This window comes from Gavia stellata, chromosome 17 (assembly GCF_030936135.1).
Source record: "Gavia stellata isolate bGavSte3 chromosome 17, bGavSte3.hap2, whole genome shotgun sequence".
Taxonomy (NCBI): domain Eukaryota; kingdom Metazoa; phylum Chordata; class Aves; order Gaviiformes; family Gaviidae; genus Gavia; species Gavia stellata.
Genome location: NC_082610.1, coordinates 1,564,747 through 1,586,616, shown reverse-complemented (window position 1 = coordinate 1,586,616; position 21,870 = coordinate 1,564,747). Strand labels below are relative to the sequence as shown.

At 51.1% G+C, this 21,870-nt stretch overlaps 2 protein-coding genes across 2 annotated transcripts in view; both read right to left on the bottom strand.

Annotated features, from left to right (window-relative positions):
• Positions 1-10,768, bottom strand: part of EPS8L2 (EPS8 like 2) — a 67,825-nt gene extending 57,057 nt beyond the window's left edge. Inside the window, exons 1-3 of the mRNA XM_059826069.1 lie at positions 10,763-10,768; positions 9,691-9,906; positions 8,862-9,076 (exon numbers count right to left, since the gene is read on the bottom strand). Of these exons, the coding sequence (XP_059682052.1) occupies positions 8,862-9,076; positions 9,691-9,906; positions 10,763-10,768 (437 nt within the window). The remainder of the gene's footprint in view (positions 1-8,861; positions 9,077-9,690; positions 9,907-10,762) is intronic.
• A 3,119-nt stretch (positions 10,769-13,887) lies between these two features.
• TMEM80 (transmembrane protein 80) lies at positions 13,888-19,308 on the bottom strand. The gene is made up of 5 exons (XM_009820703.2): positions 19,281-19,308; positions 18,625-18,647; positions 16,477-16,570; positions 16,271-16,363; positions 13,888-14,943 (listed from the first exon to the last, which is right to left on the bottom strand). Exons 1-5 carry the CDS (start codon positions 19,306-19,308, stop codon positions 14,738-14,740), a joined length of 444 nt encoding a protein of 147 aa, XP_009819005.2. The 3' UTR covers positions 13,888-14,737.
• Between the last annotated feature and the right edge of the window lie 2,562 nt (positions 19,309-21,870).

Sequence of the window (21,870 nt, the reverse complement as noted above, 5' to 3'; positions counted from 1 at the left end):
CGGTCCTGCCAACACAGGCCACGTGGATTCTCCTGCAGCCAAAGGAGGAGGCAGGGGTGGTGTTTACCACAACCTGTGGTTTAAAACCAGTGAGCTCTCATTACTGGACTGACTGTCTTTAGGGTATAGCTTAAATGAGCTATGGGTTTATGGGTCACCTCTGGAGCAAGGAGAGGTTTGCAGAAGCAGGGTTGTGTCTGAACACGCACATTGAAGAACCTGGCATATTCTGGGAAGGTCATTTTGAAGGAAGGGGCAGGTGGCCCTGAGAGCACAGGAATACACATGGTTTTGAGAGGGACAGGGAGCCTCTGACTGACTGGAGAAACCAAAGTCATTTGTCCTCCACCTCAGCAAATACCAGCTTTCCTGACAGCAGAGATCACAGAAACATACAGAATCACTAAGGTTGGAAAAGACCTGTAAGACCATCAAGTCCAACCATCAACTAACACCACCATGCCCACTAAACCATGTCCCGCAGTGCCACGTCCACACATTCCTTGAACGCCTGGCAACCTGGCAACCCTGGTAGCCAGCCCTGCCACACAGTTCTCCTTCAACCATAGATAAATACATGTCCATGTCATTTTTAGTCCTTTCAGTAATTCCCCTTCCTGGCCTGGCTTTGGCGGGGACGCGGCCCTCCTGCCCACAGCCGTCTGCAAGAGGACGTTGCCAACCTTTCACGAAGGTGCTCTTTCAGCCTATGCAGCCCTCGTGCATCTCGGCTGGTGGGGCTCGCTCGGGCTCCAACAAAGTGCTCTTCCTGGTGCTCCCCAGCCAGGTGCTCCTCAGTCCTGCCCCGTGGGACTAACTGTTGGCTAGAGATTAGCGTGGGCTTACTGCTAAGCTGGATGTCATGAGCTAACCCAGTCCTCTTTTAGCTCGAGTTGTCGGGGGACAGGATTCTGAGACGAGAGGACCTGGGTGCCGGTCACCCACGCGGCGCTGGAGCGGAGTGTGGCTTCTGCGAGCAGCATCTTGGCAGCTACGTGCACTTGTCTTGGCAAGGACCGATCGTGTTGGAGCCGGCATCACGCGCTGCGCTCTAGGGAAAATACCAGGGACTGCCGAGGGTGGTGACAGCCCAGATCTCTCCCAGTCTTCTCCACTGCCTTAGATCGCTCTTCTAACCTTTGACCGTTTGCTCACAAGGTCTTGGCAGGCAGGGAGCAGCGCACAGGAGTGTCTCTGAGCTGGTGCCAGGTGTGGAGCAGATGTTCTGGGGACCTGTCTGGTCTAGTCTGCATGTGACTGTGGCAGGCGGGCTTTGACCGCTCAGCTTGTTTCTTCCAGCCACCCTCGGTCCCCACTTCCTAGGCTGCCATTAAACCGGCACGACATTTCCTTCCACTGAGCAGTCACTGGGGCTGGAGCTCCTCTCCTCCCTTCCATCCTCCCTTTCGGCTCAGAGGAGCCAGGGTCAGCTGCCTGGACATGGGGTAGCCCATCACCTCTCCCATCACCCATGCTCAGTCCCGGCTCGGGTGGCAGCTTGGGAGGACACACGCGGCTGTAGCACATGCGGATGCCCAGAGGAGAGGACGAGAACAGGACAGGCGCACGGCGAGCCTCTCTGCAAAGTTTCCCAGCCTCCAGCAGTGGGATTTAAGAGCTCCAGGAACCCTTTTTCATCCCTGAATTTGTCCAACTGCATTTGCCAACCTGTGTAAACTTTTGACATCCTGAACGGCCTGTGGCAAGATGCTCCGCCGCTGGGCTCGGGATGGGGTGCTCAGCCATCTCCTTTTGTTCATGCCGCACTTGCCAGCTGCCAGTTCCGTGGGATGCCCCCCAGCTCTGTTACCAGTAAACAACCGTTCCCTTACTCACTGTCTCCATGCCACGGGCAGTATCGCAGATCTCGAGGAGAGCAGCACCTCAGCTGTCTCTCTTCCAAGCTGAAGAGTATTGGAAGCTCCGTAACCGAAGTCGCATACACAGGGGCCCTTCCTTCTTTATTTTTAAGCTCGGAGCAGACGCAGCAGCGCAGAGGAGCGGTGGGAAAAGGGTGCTGCCGTGTCAAGAGGATTGCTCAGGCAGCTGATGGCCCGACCACACCTAAGGGTGTTACCTGCTCATACCAGCAAAGAGCAGCAATAAGCACAGCTCTGGTACATTTACTCTCAATTTATCCTGTTGAACCTGCTCCTGCCTAGTTTAGTGCAGCAGCTCATCTGACTGAGCTGCAGCTTTTCTGGCATTTATTTTTTTCCAGCTGGTGAAACTTTATCAACTTTTTTTTTCAAGCAGTAGCAACTCACAGCAACAAACCTGACAGTCCGACGGATCTACGGTTAACCCTGAGAGCCCTTCATGTCACATTTACTCTCCCGCCCTGCCCCTTCTATTGCAAAAAAGGGGGGAAAAAACCCAACCCAACATTTTCTCCATGTTATTCACATCCAGCCTACTCTGGCTTCATTGAGTGCCTGGTTGGAGTGCTACCTAGCCTTACACCAGGCAAGCAACATCCACACCTGCACGGGCTACCTGGACACATGTTATTCCTCTTCCCTCTTCAAGGAGTTTTAAAAGTCCCATATCTCAACCCAGAAGCAATGGCAAGAGCATCAGGTACTGAAAACAAGATGAACTGCCTTGCCGTGTGAAAGTCAGCGTTCCAGATTAACCTGCGGGAATGGCCGGAGACAAGTCCATTCACTTCTTCCCCAGAGGAAAGCATGAATATCTTTCTAGGGAACAGAGAGGTTTTAATTAGTGCTCCCTTCTGCATAAAGCCTGGCTCTCCTACTCTGTCTCCTCAGATGAACACAGCTATAATTAAGAGGCAGCAGTGTCAGGAATGAGAGCAGGCTCCAGCCTGTGATTTATTAAGGGATGTCGCGGGTGCAATTACCTTTCTCTCTTCTCCTCTCCCCGGTGTTTTTATAAAGCGAATTTACTGATGAAAGGAGTGTCTCAGGCTCAGGCAAATGGACGCCTCTGTGTTTATCTACAGCAAAGGCAGAGTCACTACTTTGTCCTCCACACAGTTGCCACTGAAAGCCTCAAACCTGACTTGGAGGATTTCGCGTCCGCAAGTCGCAGTTCTGGCCCGAGCCCCAACCCTCTGTGACCGCCTGTGTGCAACACCTGGACCAAGGGCAGCACCCACCAGCGCCCTCCTTATTGCCACCCATCTCCTGCCCGCAGTGGTAGGATGAGGAGTGACCCCAAAGGAGTCCCGTTGGTGGTAATGAGGAGCGAGCAGCAGGCTAGGACAAGCCACTTGCCTTGTCTGCAGCAATGAGGTGGGTCAGGGTTTGGGTTTTGCTCTGTGTTAGCTGGTGCGGGAATCTGGGGGAGCTCATGGCTTTGGGTGGCAGCTCTAGTTCTGGCAGTCAACACCTCTAATGCATGAAGAGGGCAGAACCATCTCGGCTCCCAGATAGTTCCCACTTCGGGTCATCTTCAGCGAGAGGAAAGTCGGGTCTAAATAGTCTGGGGGCGGGTGATGTTGACTCGGACTGTGCCTGTTCGCTTGATCTTAATCACCGTGCTGCCAGCGGCAGTATTTCACTTTCTGAATTACTCAGCGATGGCGAGCGTCACTGCTGGGTGGCTGAACTTCGGTTTATTGCCATTCAGATGGTCTGCACTTTACCTTTGTAGGATATAAATCTGGACAGGTTGAGACTGATAAGACAGAGGGGGGAAAAAAAGAAAAAGGAAGCAGGAAGAACAAAATTCAAGCAAGTTCCAATTATGAAAAGCTTTTGGGGGCTAGTACCCCACCTGGAAACAAAAAAAAAGGCAAGCATTCGCTGGCCCTTTCCAAGGTGGTGTTGAAAGACCCCAGCCCACCAAATGTGGAGTGCTACTACTCCACCAGCTGTCGAAAGAGCTGCCTTCACCTAGGGCAAGGCTGGGTTGGAGCCACGAGGGCTCATTTGTGCCACACTTGCCCATCACCACGGCCAGGGCTGTTGCGAAACCCTATCCGCTGCCCCCTCCTGCCCTGGGTCTTGGTGCCCATTGCCCTGGCAGTGCTCAGCTCCTCCATCCCAGCTGAAATGCCTGAGAGAAGCCGTGGCAGTGTATTGGGGAGTGGGAAAGGAGAGGTGAATAGGTGGGCTAATGCTTCGGCGGGTGAAGACTCAACCGCGGTCTGGATGCGGGAATGTGCCTCTGGCAGCTAAGACGAGGATTTCCGGCTCGTAAGATGTGTTTTCCCGTCGCAACAGAGTAAGGAAAACCTTTGTGGGAGATGCTTGTGAGCGGGATTGGTTCGTGACCCTCCTCTGTAGGCAGGGATGGATGAAAGGGCACGGAGCATCTTGAGCCGGCCCCAGGTGCCGTGCCAGCCGGGGCTGCACCTTGCTCCCTGATCTGACACGCAGCAGCCCAGCCTCTGCCATCAGCCTCTCGCCTTGTGCAGATGCCAGCGTCCCCCTGACTCAACCGAGCCTGCAGGAACCCTCACCTCCGGGCTGCGCTGGGTGCTTCAAACCAAATCAGGGCCGAAGCAGCTCGTCTGGCCACTTCAGTCACTGTTCCAGGGCAGCCGAGCAGGCAGAGCCTGTGACTCCCCACCTTTGGCTTCCTCTTCCCATGGGATGGGAAGCTTTTGGTCTTCTCCCTCAGCAGAACCTCAGTGGCAGTGAGCACGTTGCAGTAATGCCCTTGGGAGCATTTGGGGAATGGGAAGGAGGGCTGGGCTCTCCCGGGGAACTGCAGCGCAGGTGAATGGGGAAGATCTCCAAACCGGTCCAGCGCCCGGCTACACACCCTTCCCTCCCTTCCTAATTGCAATTCCTCCTGATTTATCTGGATTACCAGGAAATAAAAATACCAGGGCTTTTTTGGTTAACCCCCTCCGGCATCGTGCATTTCAAGTTTGCGGGCGGCACCGTCCCCAGCCCAGGAGAAAGGAAGCCTCTCGCTGCCTTGGGAAAGGACGAGCTCTCGCCTTGTGCGCAGAGGCAGCCTTGTTCGTGCAATGTGCAACGACACCGATGCGTGGGATCAGCTCTCTCCGGGATCCCCTTCCACTCCCTCTTGGCAGTGATTTGATGCAAGGGAGCTAAATATTTTAGGGATGGGTGACAGCATGCTTTTTCCCTGAGCTTGCCATTTCAAATCCGCTGCAAGCAGACGGCGTTGCCGTTCGCAGCTTCCCCGCTACATGAAAATCCTTAACGCTCCTCCCTGCTGTAACCCTGGCAGATGAAAAGCTGTGTGGTCTTGTGGGCAGGTGGAGATCCGGGGGCCAAACTGTCATCTCGGGGCTCCAGGACCTCCTTGGATCGCGTTGCTCAGGCGTTGTACAGTGCCTGGCACCATGTCAGATGGTGCAAGGACTCTTCTAACAGCCGGATGGGCAGGGAGGGTTTCTGAAGGTACCACCCTTCCCCTCCCTTCGAGTGGGAGGCTTGAATACCTCCTGGGCAGGCAGGTGGGTATTTTTCTGGGTACCTGCTGAACCTGGGGCAAAGCAGGGTGGCTCAGGAGGTCGTGCTGGCAGAGTCATGTCCTGCTATATTTGCCCGGTGCTGCGGTTCCAAGCGGACACCGGCTGCTGGTAAAGCTTTACCACAGTGCAGGAAACCATCTCTGTCACTCCAGAAAGTCTGGGGACTTTCCCCGGCACTTCTGCTTGGGGGACACTAGGGAAGGCTCGTAAGGCTTGAGTATTTTTAGGGGGTGATGATTTTATTGCCAATCACATCACACTCATAGGGTAAAGGCTGTGCACTAACATCTGCCCTGGAGTTAAGAGCAGTACTGCTGACTGCTCTTACGTGAAGTAGGCATGAGGCCAGACTTCAGCCCCGCACAAGGAGAAAACCGCTGAGTCTTCATCAAAACCACAAACCTGCCCTGACCTAGCACTTCGAGGGAGACATGGCATGGAAGAGAGAAAGCAAGCGGAGCGTGTGACGGAGACACGGCTCCAAAGCAGCACCCTGGGGTCCTGCCCTCTGGCAATAACACTCCGAGGATCCCCCACGCACTCAGGCTTTGCACCCGGACTTGTTTTATATGGATGTTTCTCAATCCCACACAAGCCAATGCGTATATTCTCCCTGTTTCACTCCTTTCTTTGTCTGCCACAAGGACTGAAACCTCCCGAGTCCTTCAGCGCATTAGGGTCTCTTCTGAATCTCTTTCACTTCCAGCCTGAATTATCCCGCGACCCCAGGAAAAGCACTCCGTTCCCCAGCACACTCAAAGCCACCTCGTCAAGGGTCAGATGCTCCCGCGCAACCCCTCCCTGGCTCTTCATGCCCTTGGCTGAAGCCGGGCGGGCGGCCGCAGCAGGACAGCCTGACACAATGGTGGCTGCTGTTAATGTTACCGCAGACAGCGTCTTCTCCGCGATGCACCTGCACGAACGCAAGCGAGCTGCCGCCCGACTTGGCAAGCTGCTTCGTACAGACCAGGTGCCTGCATCCATGGGATGACGGAGCCCCAGAAGCAACGATCTCTGGGACCTATTTTGCCAGGCTCAGGGCCGGGTTTTGCCACTCCAGCTGATGGGGACCTGTTTGCAGACAACAAAGGTGGGCACTGAAGGAGGGAGTCTGCCTGCCTCCGTGGTGCGGAGCCCGTGGCCCAGAAGACGTTTCCTCCTCGTGTTGTGCAGCGGACGGGCTGCTCGCCTCTGTCTTGGTGTCTTTTCCCACCCTCACGTTGGGTGGTGACTGGCAGAGGGGCGGAAAGCCGAGGACTGAAAGCTTGTCTTGGCACACGGCTTTATCGCACCAAGCAAACGGGTGTGCGTGCATGCGTGTGCGCACACAGCAGCCGCGCTTCACCGTCTTTCACAGCTGTTCCCTTCCCCGGGACTTCGCCAACATCCAGGTCAATGGTGCCAGCGCTCAGCTTGGCGGCTCAGTTTCTCAGGTGCCTGAAAACACCCCCAGTCATTGCATGACAAACCCACCCTGCCCTGCAGAGTACAGCAGAGCGGATCCTGCACCGGACCGCCTGCGCGTGCCGGAGGGCTGGGATCCAGCCGAAAGAGCACCAGGTCCTTGGACAGCCCGGCTTCCTAACACTCCAGCGGCGGCAACCAGCAGCAGGTACGACCCAGGCCCAACCGCGGCGGGGACTGAGCTGTTAGTGTTATCCCAAACACCGATTTAAGCCTTGGTTTTAAACAGGGCGAAGCGATGACCTTCGCCACTCACAGACACGTTCCCACAGTGGATCCAAGTCCCTCATCACAGTCCTGTTTTAAAGTGCTCCTTGATTCAACGCTGCTGCCTGCCCTTTGTGTGTGCGTGAAGGACTAATTTTTCTCCCTGATGAGCTGAAAACTCAATTACTCAACTAAACGGAGCCAGGAATGTGCTACTGCCTGCGGCCGTCGTGGGTGAAACCCTGCGTGGGTCTCCGCTTCAGCCAGCCAGGCTGTGTGTGCCAGCTGGGGGCTGAGCCCGGCGCTGTCATTTCTTTAACTCAGAAAAAGTCCTTTTTAGGGGCAGATCCCACCAAAGCAGCCCAGCGCTGGAGCTCTCGGATGAGTAACGACCAACGGATCCGATCCCTGTTACAGCACTCGCTTCGTGCAGCGTTTCAGAGCAGCCCAGCAAGGCAAGTGTTACTCCCCGTTGCCCTAATTACAGCAGGGCAATCACCATGTTTTACTACGGTGTTGTCTCACAATTATTTCCAGTATGTAAAAATAACGTCAGTAAATCACTCGTCCCTGAGCCTTGTCCTCGGTGGAGTTTGCACTGGCGTTCTCCAGGCAAATAAGTGAAAGTGGACAGGAGAGCTGCGCTCCAACTCGTTGATGCAGACGGAAGCTCACGGGGAGCCGGAGCTGTCACGCGAGGGAACGGGGCAGCTCCGAGCGAGCCTTCCCTCCGTTCTGAAATGGGGCGATGAATCTCGCCGAGGTCACGGGCAGGGAGAGCTCACCCACCCACAGCAGCAGCTCCCCGCGGTACCCGGTGGGGAACAGCAAAAATTCTCCCCGCACGCGTCCCGAACGGAGGAAACCCCGAGGTTTGCAAACAAACAGCTTCTCCAAACTACCGTCTCCAGACTTCATTAGGAATGAAAAAAAAAACAACCCCGTTCCGTGCCAGACGGACATTTTGCTGCCAAGAAAGTGCCACCTACTGGATCCGGCCCCGTGGGGAAACGCGAGAACGGGAAACAAACCCAGAAAACATAACGCTGGAAAAATTACGTTTTTTCACCCTTTTAAAAAAAACCCAAATCATAAAACTACGCACTGACAGTTACCGAGCGCAGCCCCCTCTCCAGTCACGCTCCCCCCAGGGCTGAATCAACCAGACTTTTGAAGTAGACAAACGTTTTTTGGGGGGGATGTGAAGTTTTAGGGTTTGCAAGGAGGGACTTACCGGTGCTGAGAAGCCGCTCTTGTCTCCCGCAGTTCCCTCGGCGCCCGTGCGTCCTCTCCCAGTTAGCCGTGCCCTCCTAGTTAAATCCTGCTGCCATTCTCCGGCAGCCAAGCTCCCTCTGCCTCCCTGCGCAGCGCTTTGCCTGCGAGCCACTGCCCCAGCCCACGCGACGGAGGAGAGAGCGAGGCAGAGCCCACCCGCTGCCCCAGCCTGGGGGTCCCCGTGCCGCTGGCTTCCCTCCGCCCGTTCGTCCCGGTGCCGCTCGCCCCGGTTGTCTGAGAGCAGGTGACAGAGGTTTCTTGGCAGAGGAGAGAGGAGGGGAGGGATGTGGAGGCAGCGAGAGGTGGAGCTGGGACCCGGAGCAACAGGTTACTGTATAACTAGGAGCCGGTGGCTCCGGCAAGCCCGCTGCATCCCCGCAAGGCGCCGGGGGCAGCTGGGGCCTTCGCCCGGTGCGAGGGCACCGAAAGCCGAGCCGAGGTGCCCGGCAGGGACGTGTTAAACTTCAGGTTTCTTTCGCCCGAGAACGTTTCGTACCCAAGGGGGAGGTTGAAGGCGGCGAGGGGGGTGGCAAAGGAGTGCTTGGAACCAGGTTTTCCATCGCCGGTGAGGGAGGGGACGTGCTGCCCGACCGCCTCGTGGGGGGAACAAGGCACCTTTTGTGCATTCGGTGCTCTCCTCCGCAGCTCCGCGCTGGCTGGAGGGTTGTTTTCCTCCAGTTTGGCTCCTGCCTGCTCGCTCTGCCCTGACGTCTGCAGCGGGGAAGGGTGCTGTGAGATGGAGGGAGAGGGCAAAACGTCCTTGCTCTCCAGGTCCCCGGAGCAGTCGGGGGTGAGGAGCAGGAACCCCGCACCGTGGCACTGTGCCTCGAAGGGTTACATGGCCGTAACGCCCCTCGTCTTGCCCCAGCTCTACCAGGAGCTGGCAGGAGGTAGTAGGGCCTGGCCGCGCCGCACGTCTCGGCCCCACACTTCAGCCCCTGGCACTGAGCAAAGTTAAAACACAGCTTTGGCAGAGCTGTGCCGGCGTTACGGTGGGGACAGGGGAGTGATGGCTAAAGGAGGAGGAACTGGGGTGAAGCAATTGCCATGGCACAGGGCGGGAGTAAAGGGCTCGCTGGTCTTGGGCATCAGGCAAAGGTTTTGGCATCCGCGTGGTGCAGCCTGAGCAGGGCTCGCTCCTCAGCAGGAGATGCTCCTTGTCGGCTCTGCTCAGGCGACCACCGTATGCAAGACCCTGTCGTTATTCACATGTGTGCCCGCGCGCCCGTGTGCCAGAGAGAAACCGTACCTGACCCTCTGGCATCGCCGGGAGCATTCCCGTAGAGTACTGTGTCAGCCCTCCCCTGCGGCTGTCCAAGCCCTACCATTGGTGCTGCCAGGAGTGAGACCACCGTCCCCTTTTCACCAGGGCCCTGGTTGGGGCACAGAGAAAGCGAGAGCTGCTTCTCGCTGGAGTAGCAGAGGTAGGACTTGAGCTTCGGCCATTGCGTTGCGGCCAGTGTCGTTCCCGTGCTCTCTGGGAAGGATTTCTTTAGAAGCCCCAGTCTCATCACAGAATCTCTTGTTGATCCTCTCTTGCTCTTCAAAAACCAGAAGGAAATTTTAAAAAGATGGCAAGGCCGCTCCCGAGTTTCTGTTGCCAGACGGCGGAGGGGATGTTTGAGTTGTGCTTGGGGTCTGCCGTGCTGCCAGCTCAGCCCTGTTCGGGGGCCCAGAGGGACCCTGAACTCTGGGAAACGGTCTCTTGTGTGGGCAGACTTCTTCCTGTCAAAGAACACCTAGTTTCATTTGTCTCAAGATTTAACATTTTTTAAAACGATGGGATCAGGTCATGAGCTGGAAAATGTCAGCTGAACGCATGGGTCTTACAGATGTGTCCGTGGCAGCGTGCGATCCGTCTGGTTAGCCAGTCCTCTCGAAAAAAATGGGGCTTTTGAGAGCATTTTATTGAAGTGTCTGTGCATCGCAGGCCTCCCCACCGTCCCCACGACGTGTGTTGAACCCATGGCGTGTACATGCTAGAGAGAGCCCTTGTCACCAGCCCCGGGGAACAAATAGCTGCAGCTCTGACGCTAGAGAAAGAAAGAAGAAAAAGCTTCCACCACGGGACACAGGTCTGGAGGAAGCTCAGCTTCCTTAGCCCGTCGCTTGTCGAGTTCCCTGCCGCTGTGGTTTTCTTCGGTGCCTGCCGCGCTATGGGGGCTAGTGCTCAGCTTGCTGCCTGGCCCGCGTCCAGACGCCACCGCCCCGGGTGAGTTATGGCAGGAGGAATGCCGCCGGGTGAGCTGGATGGGCAGGGGGAGAGCCAGTTCCCTGCATGACAGTTACGATCTCGGCAGCTCGGTTTTGACAGGAGAATGACCTCTTCCGCTGCGGGAGAACATAAACCGATACTCAGTGTGATGCACCTGCCCAGCGCATCATCATCCTCCTCACCGCCATGTCGGCGAGATCCCAGGGGGATCTCGGTACAGGATGCACCGTGAAAACACGGCCAGCCCTGGGAGAAGCAGCATTTAGAGAATGCCAGCCACACCGCCGGGCAGGGGAAGGGATATCGGTTCGACAGAAGGGAAGCGCGGTGGGAACGTCAGCTGTGCCGGAGCCCGGTGAGCCTCGCCAGCTGAAGGGTTTTGTGCAGGAGATCCCTACCCCCTGAAATGCGTCATCTGCCACTGGGGCATTTCAGTGGGACCGCTGGGCTGGGCTGGCTTTCCCGGGATGCAAACAGGGAGCTGGCAGGATTCTGTTGGAGAAGCCATTTAATGTTTAAGGCATGGCTGCTTGCTAGCTGGCAGCCTCGGCTCCACATTCACGATGAAGATATAGGCACAGCGGGCTACCGTGAGATGCTGTGCCTTGTAGGAAAGCTCTTAACTGCTGAGCAGAGGAGGCAACTTTTCCTCTGGGCAGGGAAGAAAACCACAACGGAGCTTATTACATCTTCCCTGCAACAGCTGACGCTGGTCGAAGTGGGCCAGAGGCACTCAGCGAGAGGGGAATTACCCGGCTGCGCGGCGGCGGTTCCTGCACGCCCGCTCCACTGACTTGGCTCCCAGATGTGGAACCAAACGAGCGTGCGTCCTCAGCCTTGCTCCTTCGGCCACGGCTCGAAGCCCCTCAGGGCTGTGACAAAGACGGCTGTCACTGGGGGACTGTAGGACTTCAGCTGGGTTTTGGACTGTACGTTGTTTCTGCCTGCCGAGGAACACAAAAAAGCCATGGACCATTAAAGCCCTATCTCTCAGAGTATCTCCGAGTTTGAAATCCCAGGAGGCTAACTTGCCTCTCAGGATCAGCCTTTTAAATCAGGTTGGCGGCAGACACCCCTATGATGGCTTGAGAACAAAGACTTCTTCCTTGCAGAGTAAACAACACCCAAACCGAGCTCCTCAAAATATGTGTTCCTCTAAATTTTTAATGCCGTTTTCATCCAACTTGCTCGTCCTGTTTCAGAAGGGCTGGGCCTCATAATTAAAAGCTCCAGCAATCTTATGTCTGGCAAATGTCATCAATGGCTTCACTGTGCCGTGCCCTGGCTTCTCCGAACAGTGGGAACGGGTTGGAAAGGAGCTCCTGATTAGAGAAACTCTCTGAGGTCAGGTCTCGATTCGCTTTGGGTCTTTGTACCAGCTCGGCATGGAGAGAAGCTGTCATGAAATCAGGGTCACCAGCATAAATGGCAATTCCCATTCAAAGCCTGGAACTACCCGAGACGAAGGAGTTGTCTGAAGCTTACAGACTTCTTCATCCTTCTACGTTCATCCCAGAGTGAAGGGCTGTCAGCACCAGAAGTACCCCAGTATCTGCTCCTCTAATCGGAAAAAAGTTCACGGACAATTTTATCTTAAAGTGGAAAACTGACAAAGAAAGAGCTGTCCTGCCCTTCTGAGGGTGCAAATCCAGGCTTGACCCCCAGCAAGCACTGACAGCCATCCAGGACTCTGTGACCAGTCTGCAAGCCATCAGGCGGTGCTCTGAAATGAGCTCAAAAATGTATGTTTATCATCATATGTGTATATTGACCCCATTGTTGACTATCAGCAAGCATTGTCACTCTCTGCTGATTCTTGGTTTTCGTCTAGGTGATGGTTAGGGAGCAAAGGATCCACCACCTTTTATAACGTATACATGTATATATATAAAGCCCACGGTTTTATAAAGCTTGAGGAGGAGACTGCTTTACTCTGTGCGGCCCAACAGACTGTCCCAAACTCGTACCGTGCTGTGGGGACAGGCAGAAACACGGCAGCCGCCACCTAATTCACGCCTCCATCAGAACCTTTTTTGAGGGCTGTTTTCTGCACGGCTCAGGCCAGGGGTCCGGTTCCACGGCACAGCATCACAAATGGCTGTAGGGCCGTAGCTGAGGGGGTGGTGATCTGCGGTGGGGTCAAACACCTCGGGGTGGGGACACCTCACTAGCGGCTCCTGAATCTACACCCTGGGTCTCTGCTGCCTCCAGTTGTGCTAATATTTTGTATTAATTTTGTTTGTAGTGAGCACCACGAGAAGGAAGGAAGGTAAAGCGCAGAGGCTGCAACTTGAAGTTAACACGCGTGACCCCATCTGCTGTAGCACCTTCAGGTAAAAAAATCCCACTTTGCACTATTTCCTTTAAAACCTGTCAGATGTTCTACTGCCAGACCTTTGCACAAGGCAGGTGTAAATACCAGGAAAAAATTGTGCTTTTATTGTACGCATACAGAAAGGGTTTTGCTCGGTATGCATTCGTCATTAATGGATTAGATACAGCTCGGTATGTTTGTCACTCCTTGTAACAAGTATGTGATGAGTACATTCCTTTATGCCAAACAAATCTGGAAGGACAAATGGGTGGGTGTTTGATTCACGCAGATTAAGCACAGAAACATTTGGTCATTCGATTTCCTGGCTGCTCCTTAGCACCCAGTTCTGCTGCTTTCATGTTGTCTTCACGGGCGCAGCCTTGCTCCTGCTGATCAACAAAGGGTTGGTTGTGCCGCTGACTTCACAGGATCTGGCCCAAGGGGATTCGTGCCAACGTGTGTGTTTTGATTTTGACTGCTGGGCAGCGTAACCTGGACAGAAGCTGGTGCTACCTGGCCTTGGAGGGGCTTCCCTGGGTATGACCGAGGGATGAAACGGGACCCTTCCACAGGAACTTCTGTGTCTTTTGTTCCCTTCTACCATGACTGGAAAGAAAACAGCAGCAGGGCTGAGGCGGTACAGGGCCTGCACCACTGTATTTTCAGCCCCTGGCTAGTGCAAATCAGCGCGGACCTCAGGCGCTCTTTCCCAGTGCAGGAGAATGGCCTATATACAGCAGCAGCAGGAGGACCAGAAAAGTCTTTTGCACACATCCAGTCTCACCCGGGTCTTCCTTTGTGTAGCTCAGCTGTAGCCTAGGATCTGAACACGATGCTCTGCACTTCAAACACTTCTTAGATCTAAAACATCATTTATTTGAATAAATAAATACAAAAATAGGAAATTCTGAATATAAAACCTGCTTGTACAAAACCCCCCCAAACTCCCCAAGCTTTACATTAATACATACGTAATTCTGATAAAGTAAAAAAACCTGAAATTGCACACAGGTCTTCATTTAAAAGACAAAGCTTGAGTGTAGTAATTTTTGCAGAATCATGGCAATAAACACATTTAACACCAAGTAGAAATACACCTGACAACATTCTGTTGGACTCTTAAATAGGACAGAAGGGTGAGCGAATGGTGAATGTTTATGCTCATCTTAAGGCCACCGTACTTAAACGAACATACCTCACACTACTGCCTTCGGCCTCTGCGTCAGTAAGAACCAGCTGCCGAAACCCTGTAGCTCAGCTCTCCGGGTATGCGCAAAACTCAATTCAACTCTCTCCCACTGGGATAAATCAGGTACTGCCCTACTAAAGTCAGGGAAATTACCACTGGGGTCTGAAAAGACAAATGAGAGCAGAAGAGAAACTGTGCCCTCAAACACGAAAGTGTATGTGGTAAGGCAGAAACGAGTCCGTACTACATTGGCCTGATTCGTTTCTGTGTCACTTTGGTTGTGCGTTGCTGCTATGCCATGAAAACTCACATCATCTCAACAGCATGCAGCCAGATGATGCACTGGCTACTATCCTGTGTCGGGAATAAGCATTTCGTATCGATCCCTGATGAATACCACAGCATTAAGCGTTTTTGCTGAATCATCTTTTGCCTTTGCCCATAAATAAGCTAACTGATGAGGTAGTGTAACACAGCTGCTAGACAGGATATTTTACCTACCACTCAGGGATATCTCTGCCCCTCAAAAACTTGTATTTTAAACAGAGGAAAGTTTTACAGGATTTTTCTATGCAAAAGAATTACATATTTGAAATATAAACCCAGTCTTTTATAGAACAAATGTGTTGAGAACGTGTTGAAAACTGCTAGGGTTTAGCTGACAAAAGCAGCAACAGCTATGACCTTTAGTACTGACTCAAGCCCGTATGTGAAGAGAAGAATCGCGTTTATAATGACGTCTGCTTTCAGCACGTAGGTTTGCCACATCAGGAAATACACAGACAGAATCACACTTCCAACCGTGATCACAAGACTGAGCCCTAATGGAGCCTCTTCTTCTGTCAGGTTACCCTTTGAACCTCGAAGGAAACAAAAAACTGGTATGAGTCTTTGATTTCTTCTGACAATATCACAAGCCACAAGTCTAGAGTATTCCTGTTCAAAAAAAGGCTCTAGTTCTTACAGCTCAGAGTACATGAAATACTGCCTGAATCAAGGCTCGGTCAGTAAATGCAAGAACAAACCCAAACACCAGTGGACAATCCATTTCTTGCCGACTGAAGTTCATCTAAATAAAGAGCAATCAGTTGATACTCAAAGTCATGACGCCTACCTTTTCTCACCACAGATAACCAGTCCTGAAGCTGCGACCATCCTGATCGCTCAGCTTCTTAGTCAACCATCAAACTTTCCCCCAGTCCCCCCCCAGCCCCGCACTTAGTGTGACAACTTGTTGACTGCGGTGCACATCTAAGAGCATCCAATTCTGATGTTAAAATCTTAGGCAATATAGAATCTTCTATACTCCCTGCTAATCTATTCCTATTTCAAATTACTATCATTGTGGAGAAGCTGCGCTTATCTCTTCCTTGCATCTTATTTCCAAGCTAGTCTCAGTAGATTTTGCTGTTTAACTACATTAGACTTGAAACTCGCTTCTTTATTCATCTACTAGGCTCCAAGCAAACATATGCAGAGAGCTTTAAGGCAGCAGGCTAAATTCACCCCTACAGCAAGTCAGCTGAATTCAAGAGACCCACCTTGCATAAATGTCTGAGGAATATCCAGCACAGATTTTAATAGTAACTTGTTTTTTTTAAAAAAAGGAATTTATGAAGTTTTAGCAGGCTCTGGACAGGGCTCAGGAGGCCCTTTACGCTGTTCTTAGTGAAACAAAGATGATGGAACTGGCCTGTGTCTTCCGAAGGAGTGAAAGGAAAAGGTGTAGTCACGGTGGCAGCTGTACACTGCTCAGGGACGTCCTTAGCATTACCTGTTCCACAAGGCTCCGGCCATTTGGTTACTTGTGTGCGTTGCTGGCGCAGTTGAAAGGAGCTGTATCGCCTCAGTGAATGGAAATCTCTGTGTTTCAACATGTTCATTCTCGCAAGTCACGCTCATTTGTAAACAGCATTCCAGCTGTCCCAATTCTATTGCTTTCTGACAACCCAGCTATTGTTTTTTAATGGCATTATAGATTATATTTCATATGAGAGCAAATTCTATTCGACCCTCTGGCCAAATCTAGTGATCAGTCAGATAAAGTTTAATGACATAAATGAACAACAGTCTCCAAATATCTGCTAGTCTGCTAAACTGGCATGTTTTGACACACACTCAGTTTCAGAATGATTAATGTTTAAAGATTATATTCCACTGAAAAGGCACAGTGATAACATGACATACCCAAGTATAATCGGAGCACTTCAAGGATGGCCATAATGAAAAGCAAGGCAAGATCAGGAGCCAAAAAGTCATCTGGATAACTGAAAACTTGACCTGTAGAATAACACAGTGTAAATAAGCCAGGAAAATACAGTAGGCATAGCGACAAATCACAACCATGTCATAAGCACACAGCTTACTTCTGTGTTTGGATACGTGCAACTTACTTTTATAAACAATCATTGCAAGAGTTGCCAAGAAGTAAAAGATGTAATAAATCCCATTTACGTAAAGTAGAATCTGTAAAGGAACAGATGACAGCTGATAACGGTTGTTAAGGATTTCTCATAGCAATGCAGTGGGATCCATTTCATAAAATTGCCATTTCCCCGTAACTTCAAAATATACCGCTGTGCCTTTTTATACTAAATGGTTCAACTCTGACTGGCCTACTGGGTAGGGTTCAGAAGGTAACTTGAGATTGCAAATACCGAGAGTTAGGATAAAAGCTTGCTGTTTCAGGTTCCTTTTTTTAAACACTTTATTTGGTATGTAGTGGGGTATTTGTTAGCCTAAGGAAATGAGGGGGGGTGTGCCTGTGTACATTTCTCCAAACAACTTCTATACCTGTTAGCCAGCCTTAAGCAAGTTGACAGAGGGTTGGCAGACTCCAATACATCACATTCCTCCAAGTTTTTGAAAATAGGTGGCTCTGTGAAGCAGACAGGCCCTATTACTGCCCACAAGATGGAAAGTCTGAAAGCTGTGCTGCGTTTGTTACATGCCTGAGAAAGGCCACGAGCTCAACTTTGAGATGTAAATTCCTAAGAAACAGGCTTCCTTAATTCACTGCTCACAAAACTAACTGTTGTATGCTAGGAGATAATATTTAGCTCTAGTTGTTTGTCTATGTGGATCCTCTGCCAAGCTATTTGAGAGCTCCACATCCTTAGTACATCCTCAACGTGCCCCTGAAGGACAGGGAATATGGCACACACTGTCGTACAAACAGCGAGAAATTGCAGGCTCAGGAGAGATTCATCTCACCTGTAGCCATCCCAAGATGACAGCCATCCTAAAGTTACCCATCCAGTCTGGATTTGTCCTCTGCGCTCCCCCTGGAGTCAGCGGAGATAGGAACCCTCCTAGCCGAACAGCTCCCGAGCGGGGTGGGATGAACTACTGTCCGGTGTTAAACTGTGCTGGCTCCCTCTCTGACTGCAGCAGGAGTGGAAATGCCTGCTTTATAGGAGGCACCTCGCAGTCAGATGTCTTCAAGAGCCCACCCACCCCTATGGAGAGGTATGATTCCTATAGAGTGGGTACATACATACTGAAGGAATCGTTTTCTCTTGAGGCACAGTTATTAATGCAATACAGGAGACACGCGTAGGACGTCCTGGGGTTCACCACCACACGGAGAAGCTGGAATGTGGCTCCAAGAATCCAGAAAGCTTAGCCATTCATATGTGTTTTTGATAACCAAATTACACCAAATGCCTTTCTTAGCCTTAAATAAGACAATGTAATTTATGTAAGGAAGTTGTCAGGGCAGCTTTCATTATTTCCACATCTCTCTTTTTATACTCCAAATATTCCTTATTCTCCCCTCTCTCCCCCAGCCCTTCTCAAATTCCCTGAATATCTCCAAGCAGGGACTTCATCCCAGGCACCTTTTACAGGAAATGCCCATCCAGTTTCTGAACGGAGCACCCACCCACACGCAGCGGATGTATTCCAGTTCCCAGAGCACCTCATTGTATTAAAACAGAACCAGGTTTTTGTGTTTTTCCAGTTGAAGGAAGGTGGAGCAAAAAATTACTAGATAGGTTCTAAGTATGGAAATCTCTGAAGCCAAGGGTGTCTCCTCTTAGGAGGTGACTTAGATCTTGGCAGGAGTAAAGGTAGGGTGAATTAACGTGAGAGAAGAGGAAGTACTACTGAAAGCTGCTTTTACTACCTCTTGTTGGCTGCGTCAGCTGTCTGTGAGGTGTGTTGCATGGGGTTTGTGCCCATCAGTCCACAAATCCAATTTTTAGCCCTGCTTCCTAAGGAAAGGAGAGTTAGGTGATCATAAAATGTGGCTGCCAGCCCTCTGTCAAGACTGCAGGGTGGGTTGAAGGGGTTTCTGCATGAGTGGGAGCCGATCAGGGCAACATCTCTGCTAAACCCCAGCTAATGCTGCGGAAAAATCTTCCCTTGGAAGAAATGTTTTACCGGTTTTGCTTCCTATGAATGGTGCTGATGATGGAAAACTCAGAGAGTAACGCAAAAATAGCATCGTGCGGATTTCTTAGGCAGGAAGATGTGCATGCATTTCAGCCAGTCTTCTTGAAGATTGCCACATGTGAGGGATGAAAGTACAAAAAGGATACGACTGATGAAGTTCTTCCTTTCCGTTGAGAAGGAAAAAATAAAAAGAAGAAAATAAGTCTAAATATTTACTGAAAGTGCTGCAGAAACATTCAAACAACTGATGTTACTGGAGAGGCCAAGCATGCTTGTAGAAATTTTTTTTTCAGTTCACTGGAAGACTTACTATTTTCTCAGATCATGCAGTTCAGGTTCCAAAAATAACTTTTTCAAATACATGAATTCTAAACTAATTGGGGGAAATCCCTATTGTGAAAAGTCACTTTCACCAAGCAATCCATCTCTTTCAAAACATGAAGAAGTACACAGGCATTACCTAGAACTTGTTTATCCTGTCCTTTCACAGCAGATGACACTTCATCCCCTCTAACTATGCAGGAACAAGGGAAACGTACAAGGGAACCAGAATGTACCATTTGGTTTTGAATTGTGAGAAAGTGTACATGTAGAGCACAGGGCTCCCCAGTTCCTCTAAACAACATCCTTCCAAACCGGTTCCCTTCAAAAGCAAAGTCATTCTATGTAAAACCTTAATATGTTCCGATCACCCACAGAAATCATACCAAGTATTTTCTGTAAGCTAACCAATACATTTTTCTTTTTTCTTTTTTTCTGCAAAAACACAGATAAAATTCCCTTGCAACATGATGGCACTGACCTACTAAAGTACCTCTTAAGTAACTCATTAATATTCTTAGCCTCTTTCAGACACATGAGGAATTGAAAAGTTAGGATCTCTGTTGCACGGAGAGCAAAACCATCTCTAAAAAGCCATTTCATCCATCTTCTCAGAGACACCATCATCAAATCAGTGGGACATACTCACCTCACCATCCTCATCTCTGGGCTTCTTGAGGTTAATGTCCTCATCACCTAATAGTTTTATGCAGTTGGACCCAAATTAATCCCCACTAACTTTAGGCACCTAATTAAGGTATCCAATTTGGGAACGTGGTGGAAATAGGCAAGCAGTTTTAGAAGGTGATTCATACTGTGATGTGAAATGCCTCTTGGACGGGCTTCATCTCCTCTCCACTTTCTGTAAAGGGACTACAGGCTCCTAACAGACTCGTTAGGACTTAGCCAAAACGCGTTTTGATGAATGCTTGCTTTCTTTTTGCAGAATGGGAGTTAAAGGTCTCATTACACATCTGCAGTGTTCTGCAGTGACTAATGGTTAAAAACATGTTTGTATTTACACGCCGGTATAAATCCTCATGCAAAAATAACGCCTTGTGTCAAGACGATGTCCTTCCGTTCTTGCGCAGCCATAAGGAGATGTCTCCATTTTAAAGTTATTTTAGACTGTGAAGTAGGGCGTTAATTTGAAATACCACAACTGCATGTGCAAACGTGTTATTATTCTGCAAGAAGTGTCCGGATACGAACTTTTTCTGTATAACCAAACACTAAGCTATACCGGCGTAGCCTCATCCATGCTGGGCAGCTACGCTGCCGTGATGCCAGTGGTATAATTGGAGTAGTGCGATTTTACCGTACAGGCAACCCCTAGCGAATTCCCTAATGGCAGTTCCCCAACTTTATTTTTAAACTTTCTTTTTGTTTAAGTAATTTTCCACAAGAGGGCACTGACCACATTCCTGCACCTGTTCCAAGGAGGGGTTTGGTAGCTGCTATTACTTAGAACATGCTGCCTCCCCCTGAGCAACAGGGGACATTTCACACGGGTTAAACATTTAAACCCCACAACACGCCCGTGAAAGGAATACTGCAGCTAAGTAGTCATCATTATGCCAGCTGAATTAAAATTTCAGGTGTAACAGCAAGGCTGCTAATCCCAACGCCCTGAGATCAGCTCACTGCTAGGATTAATGAAGTCTGCATTGCTGCTGGGGGATTTTTAAATTGAAAGTGAGCATTCTGGCACAGGAAAAAAAAAAGCACAGTAACAATTTTAAAGCATTTAAATGAAGCACACAAACTTGCAGCAGCAAGAACAGCGTTCTGCTAAGGGGGGCATTTGTGTTAGTGAGACCTGGCGTGGTGACTTTCCACTGCGCGCAGCTTGGCACCTGATTTCTGCCTATTGGAAAGCTTGTACGGTCCAGAAGAAAACAAAGTGTAACACCACTTGTTTCCAGCTAATTTTTTAACGTAGGAGGGTAACTCCCAGGCAACAAGGTATTTGCACTTGGGATGAGTATGGATTGTGAGCCTGAGTCTTTCCGAGCTGCTCACGTACCCAAACTGATCCTTAGGAGCGCAGCAGCGTGGCTGGAGTCTGCAGGTCTGCATGCCTCTGCTACAAGTCCTGCTCTCAGACAGCCCTTTAACCAAATCCTGACAATTTTCCTGGACGGTTTTGTAGATAACAACTACAGACCATGCTCCAGTTAAGTGTTTTAGACAACATAAGCATGACTATTTATCCAGGCCGCTATTAGATTTTAGAAACGATCGTCAGTGATGCTGTGCATGCTTACTTGGAACACGGCCCGTTTTCTAAAAAACTGGTTTGATTTTTTTTAATGCCAAAACGATATTAAAAGCGAGCAGCAGCTATCGTTAACGCTACCCAGTGCGCCTCATTACACAAACTTGTTTTTAGGACTTGGGCAGACGCTAATTGTTCAAGCCAAAGCTTTCAAAACCAGTCTACCCGGGGCTTTTACATTTTGGGGGGAAAACCTTTGACATCTTTGAAAGAAGTGGAAATGAATCATTTTGACCACAGTAATGAAGAAGTTTTTTTTTCTTTCTCTGAATCCCAGTGGTTCATAATTTGAAGCAAAGACTTGAATTTTCAAGGGGCGTCCCTCAGCCTCAGGAAAGCGATTTGCCTGCGGATAACGGTGCTCCTCAGCCCGCACAAGCGTCAAGCCCCTGTCACGCTGACACAGGGCCCGCAGGTGCCGGGATTTACCTCAGCGTGTCGCGGCTGTCGCGATATGGCTGTCGGGCTGGGCTCGGCGCCGAGGCCTAGCTCGACCTCGGCCCCCGCCTCGCTCTCGTCGTGTCCCCCCGCCTGGGGCGGCGAGAGGTAACCTCTAACACGGTGGGAAACCGCCACCCCCGGGCACCCTCCGCCCCGCCGGGACACGGGGGAGAGGGCTCTCGGTATCGATGGCAACGCGCCGCTCACCTCGCCTCACAACGGCCATCTTGGCGCCCCGCCCCCGCCGCCTGCCAGTCCTCCAGCGTCCCGGCAGCCTGTGCGCCGCGACTGTTCGTCCGCGCGCGCCTGGGAGGAGCTCGCTGCCCTCTCCCCGCCCCCCCTGCCTTCGGGT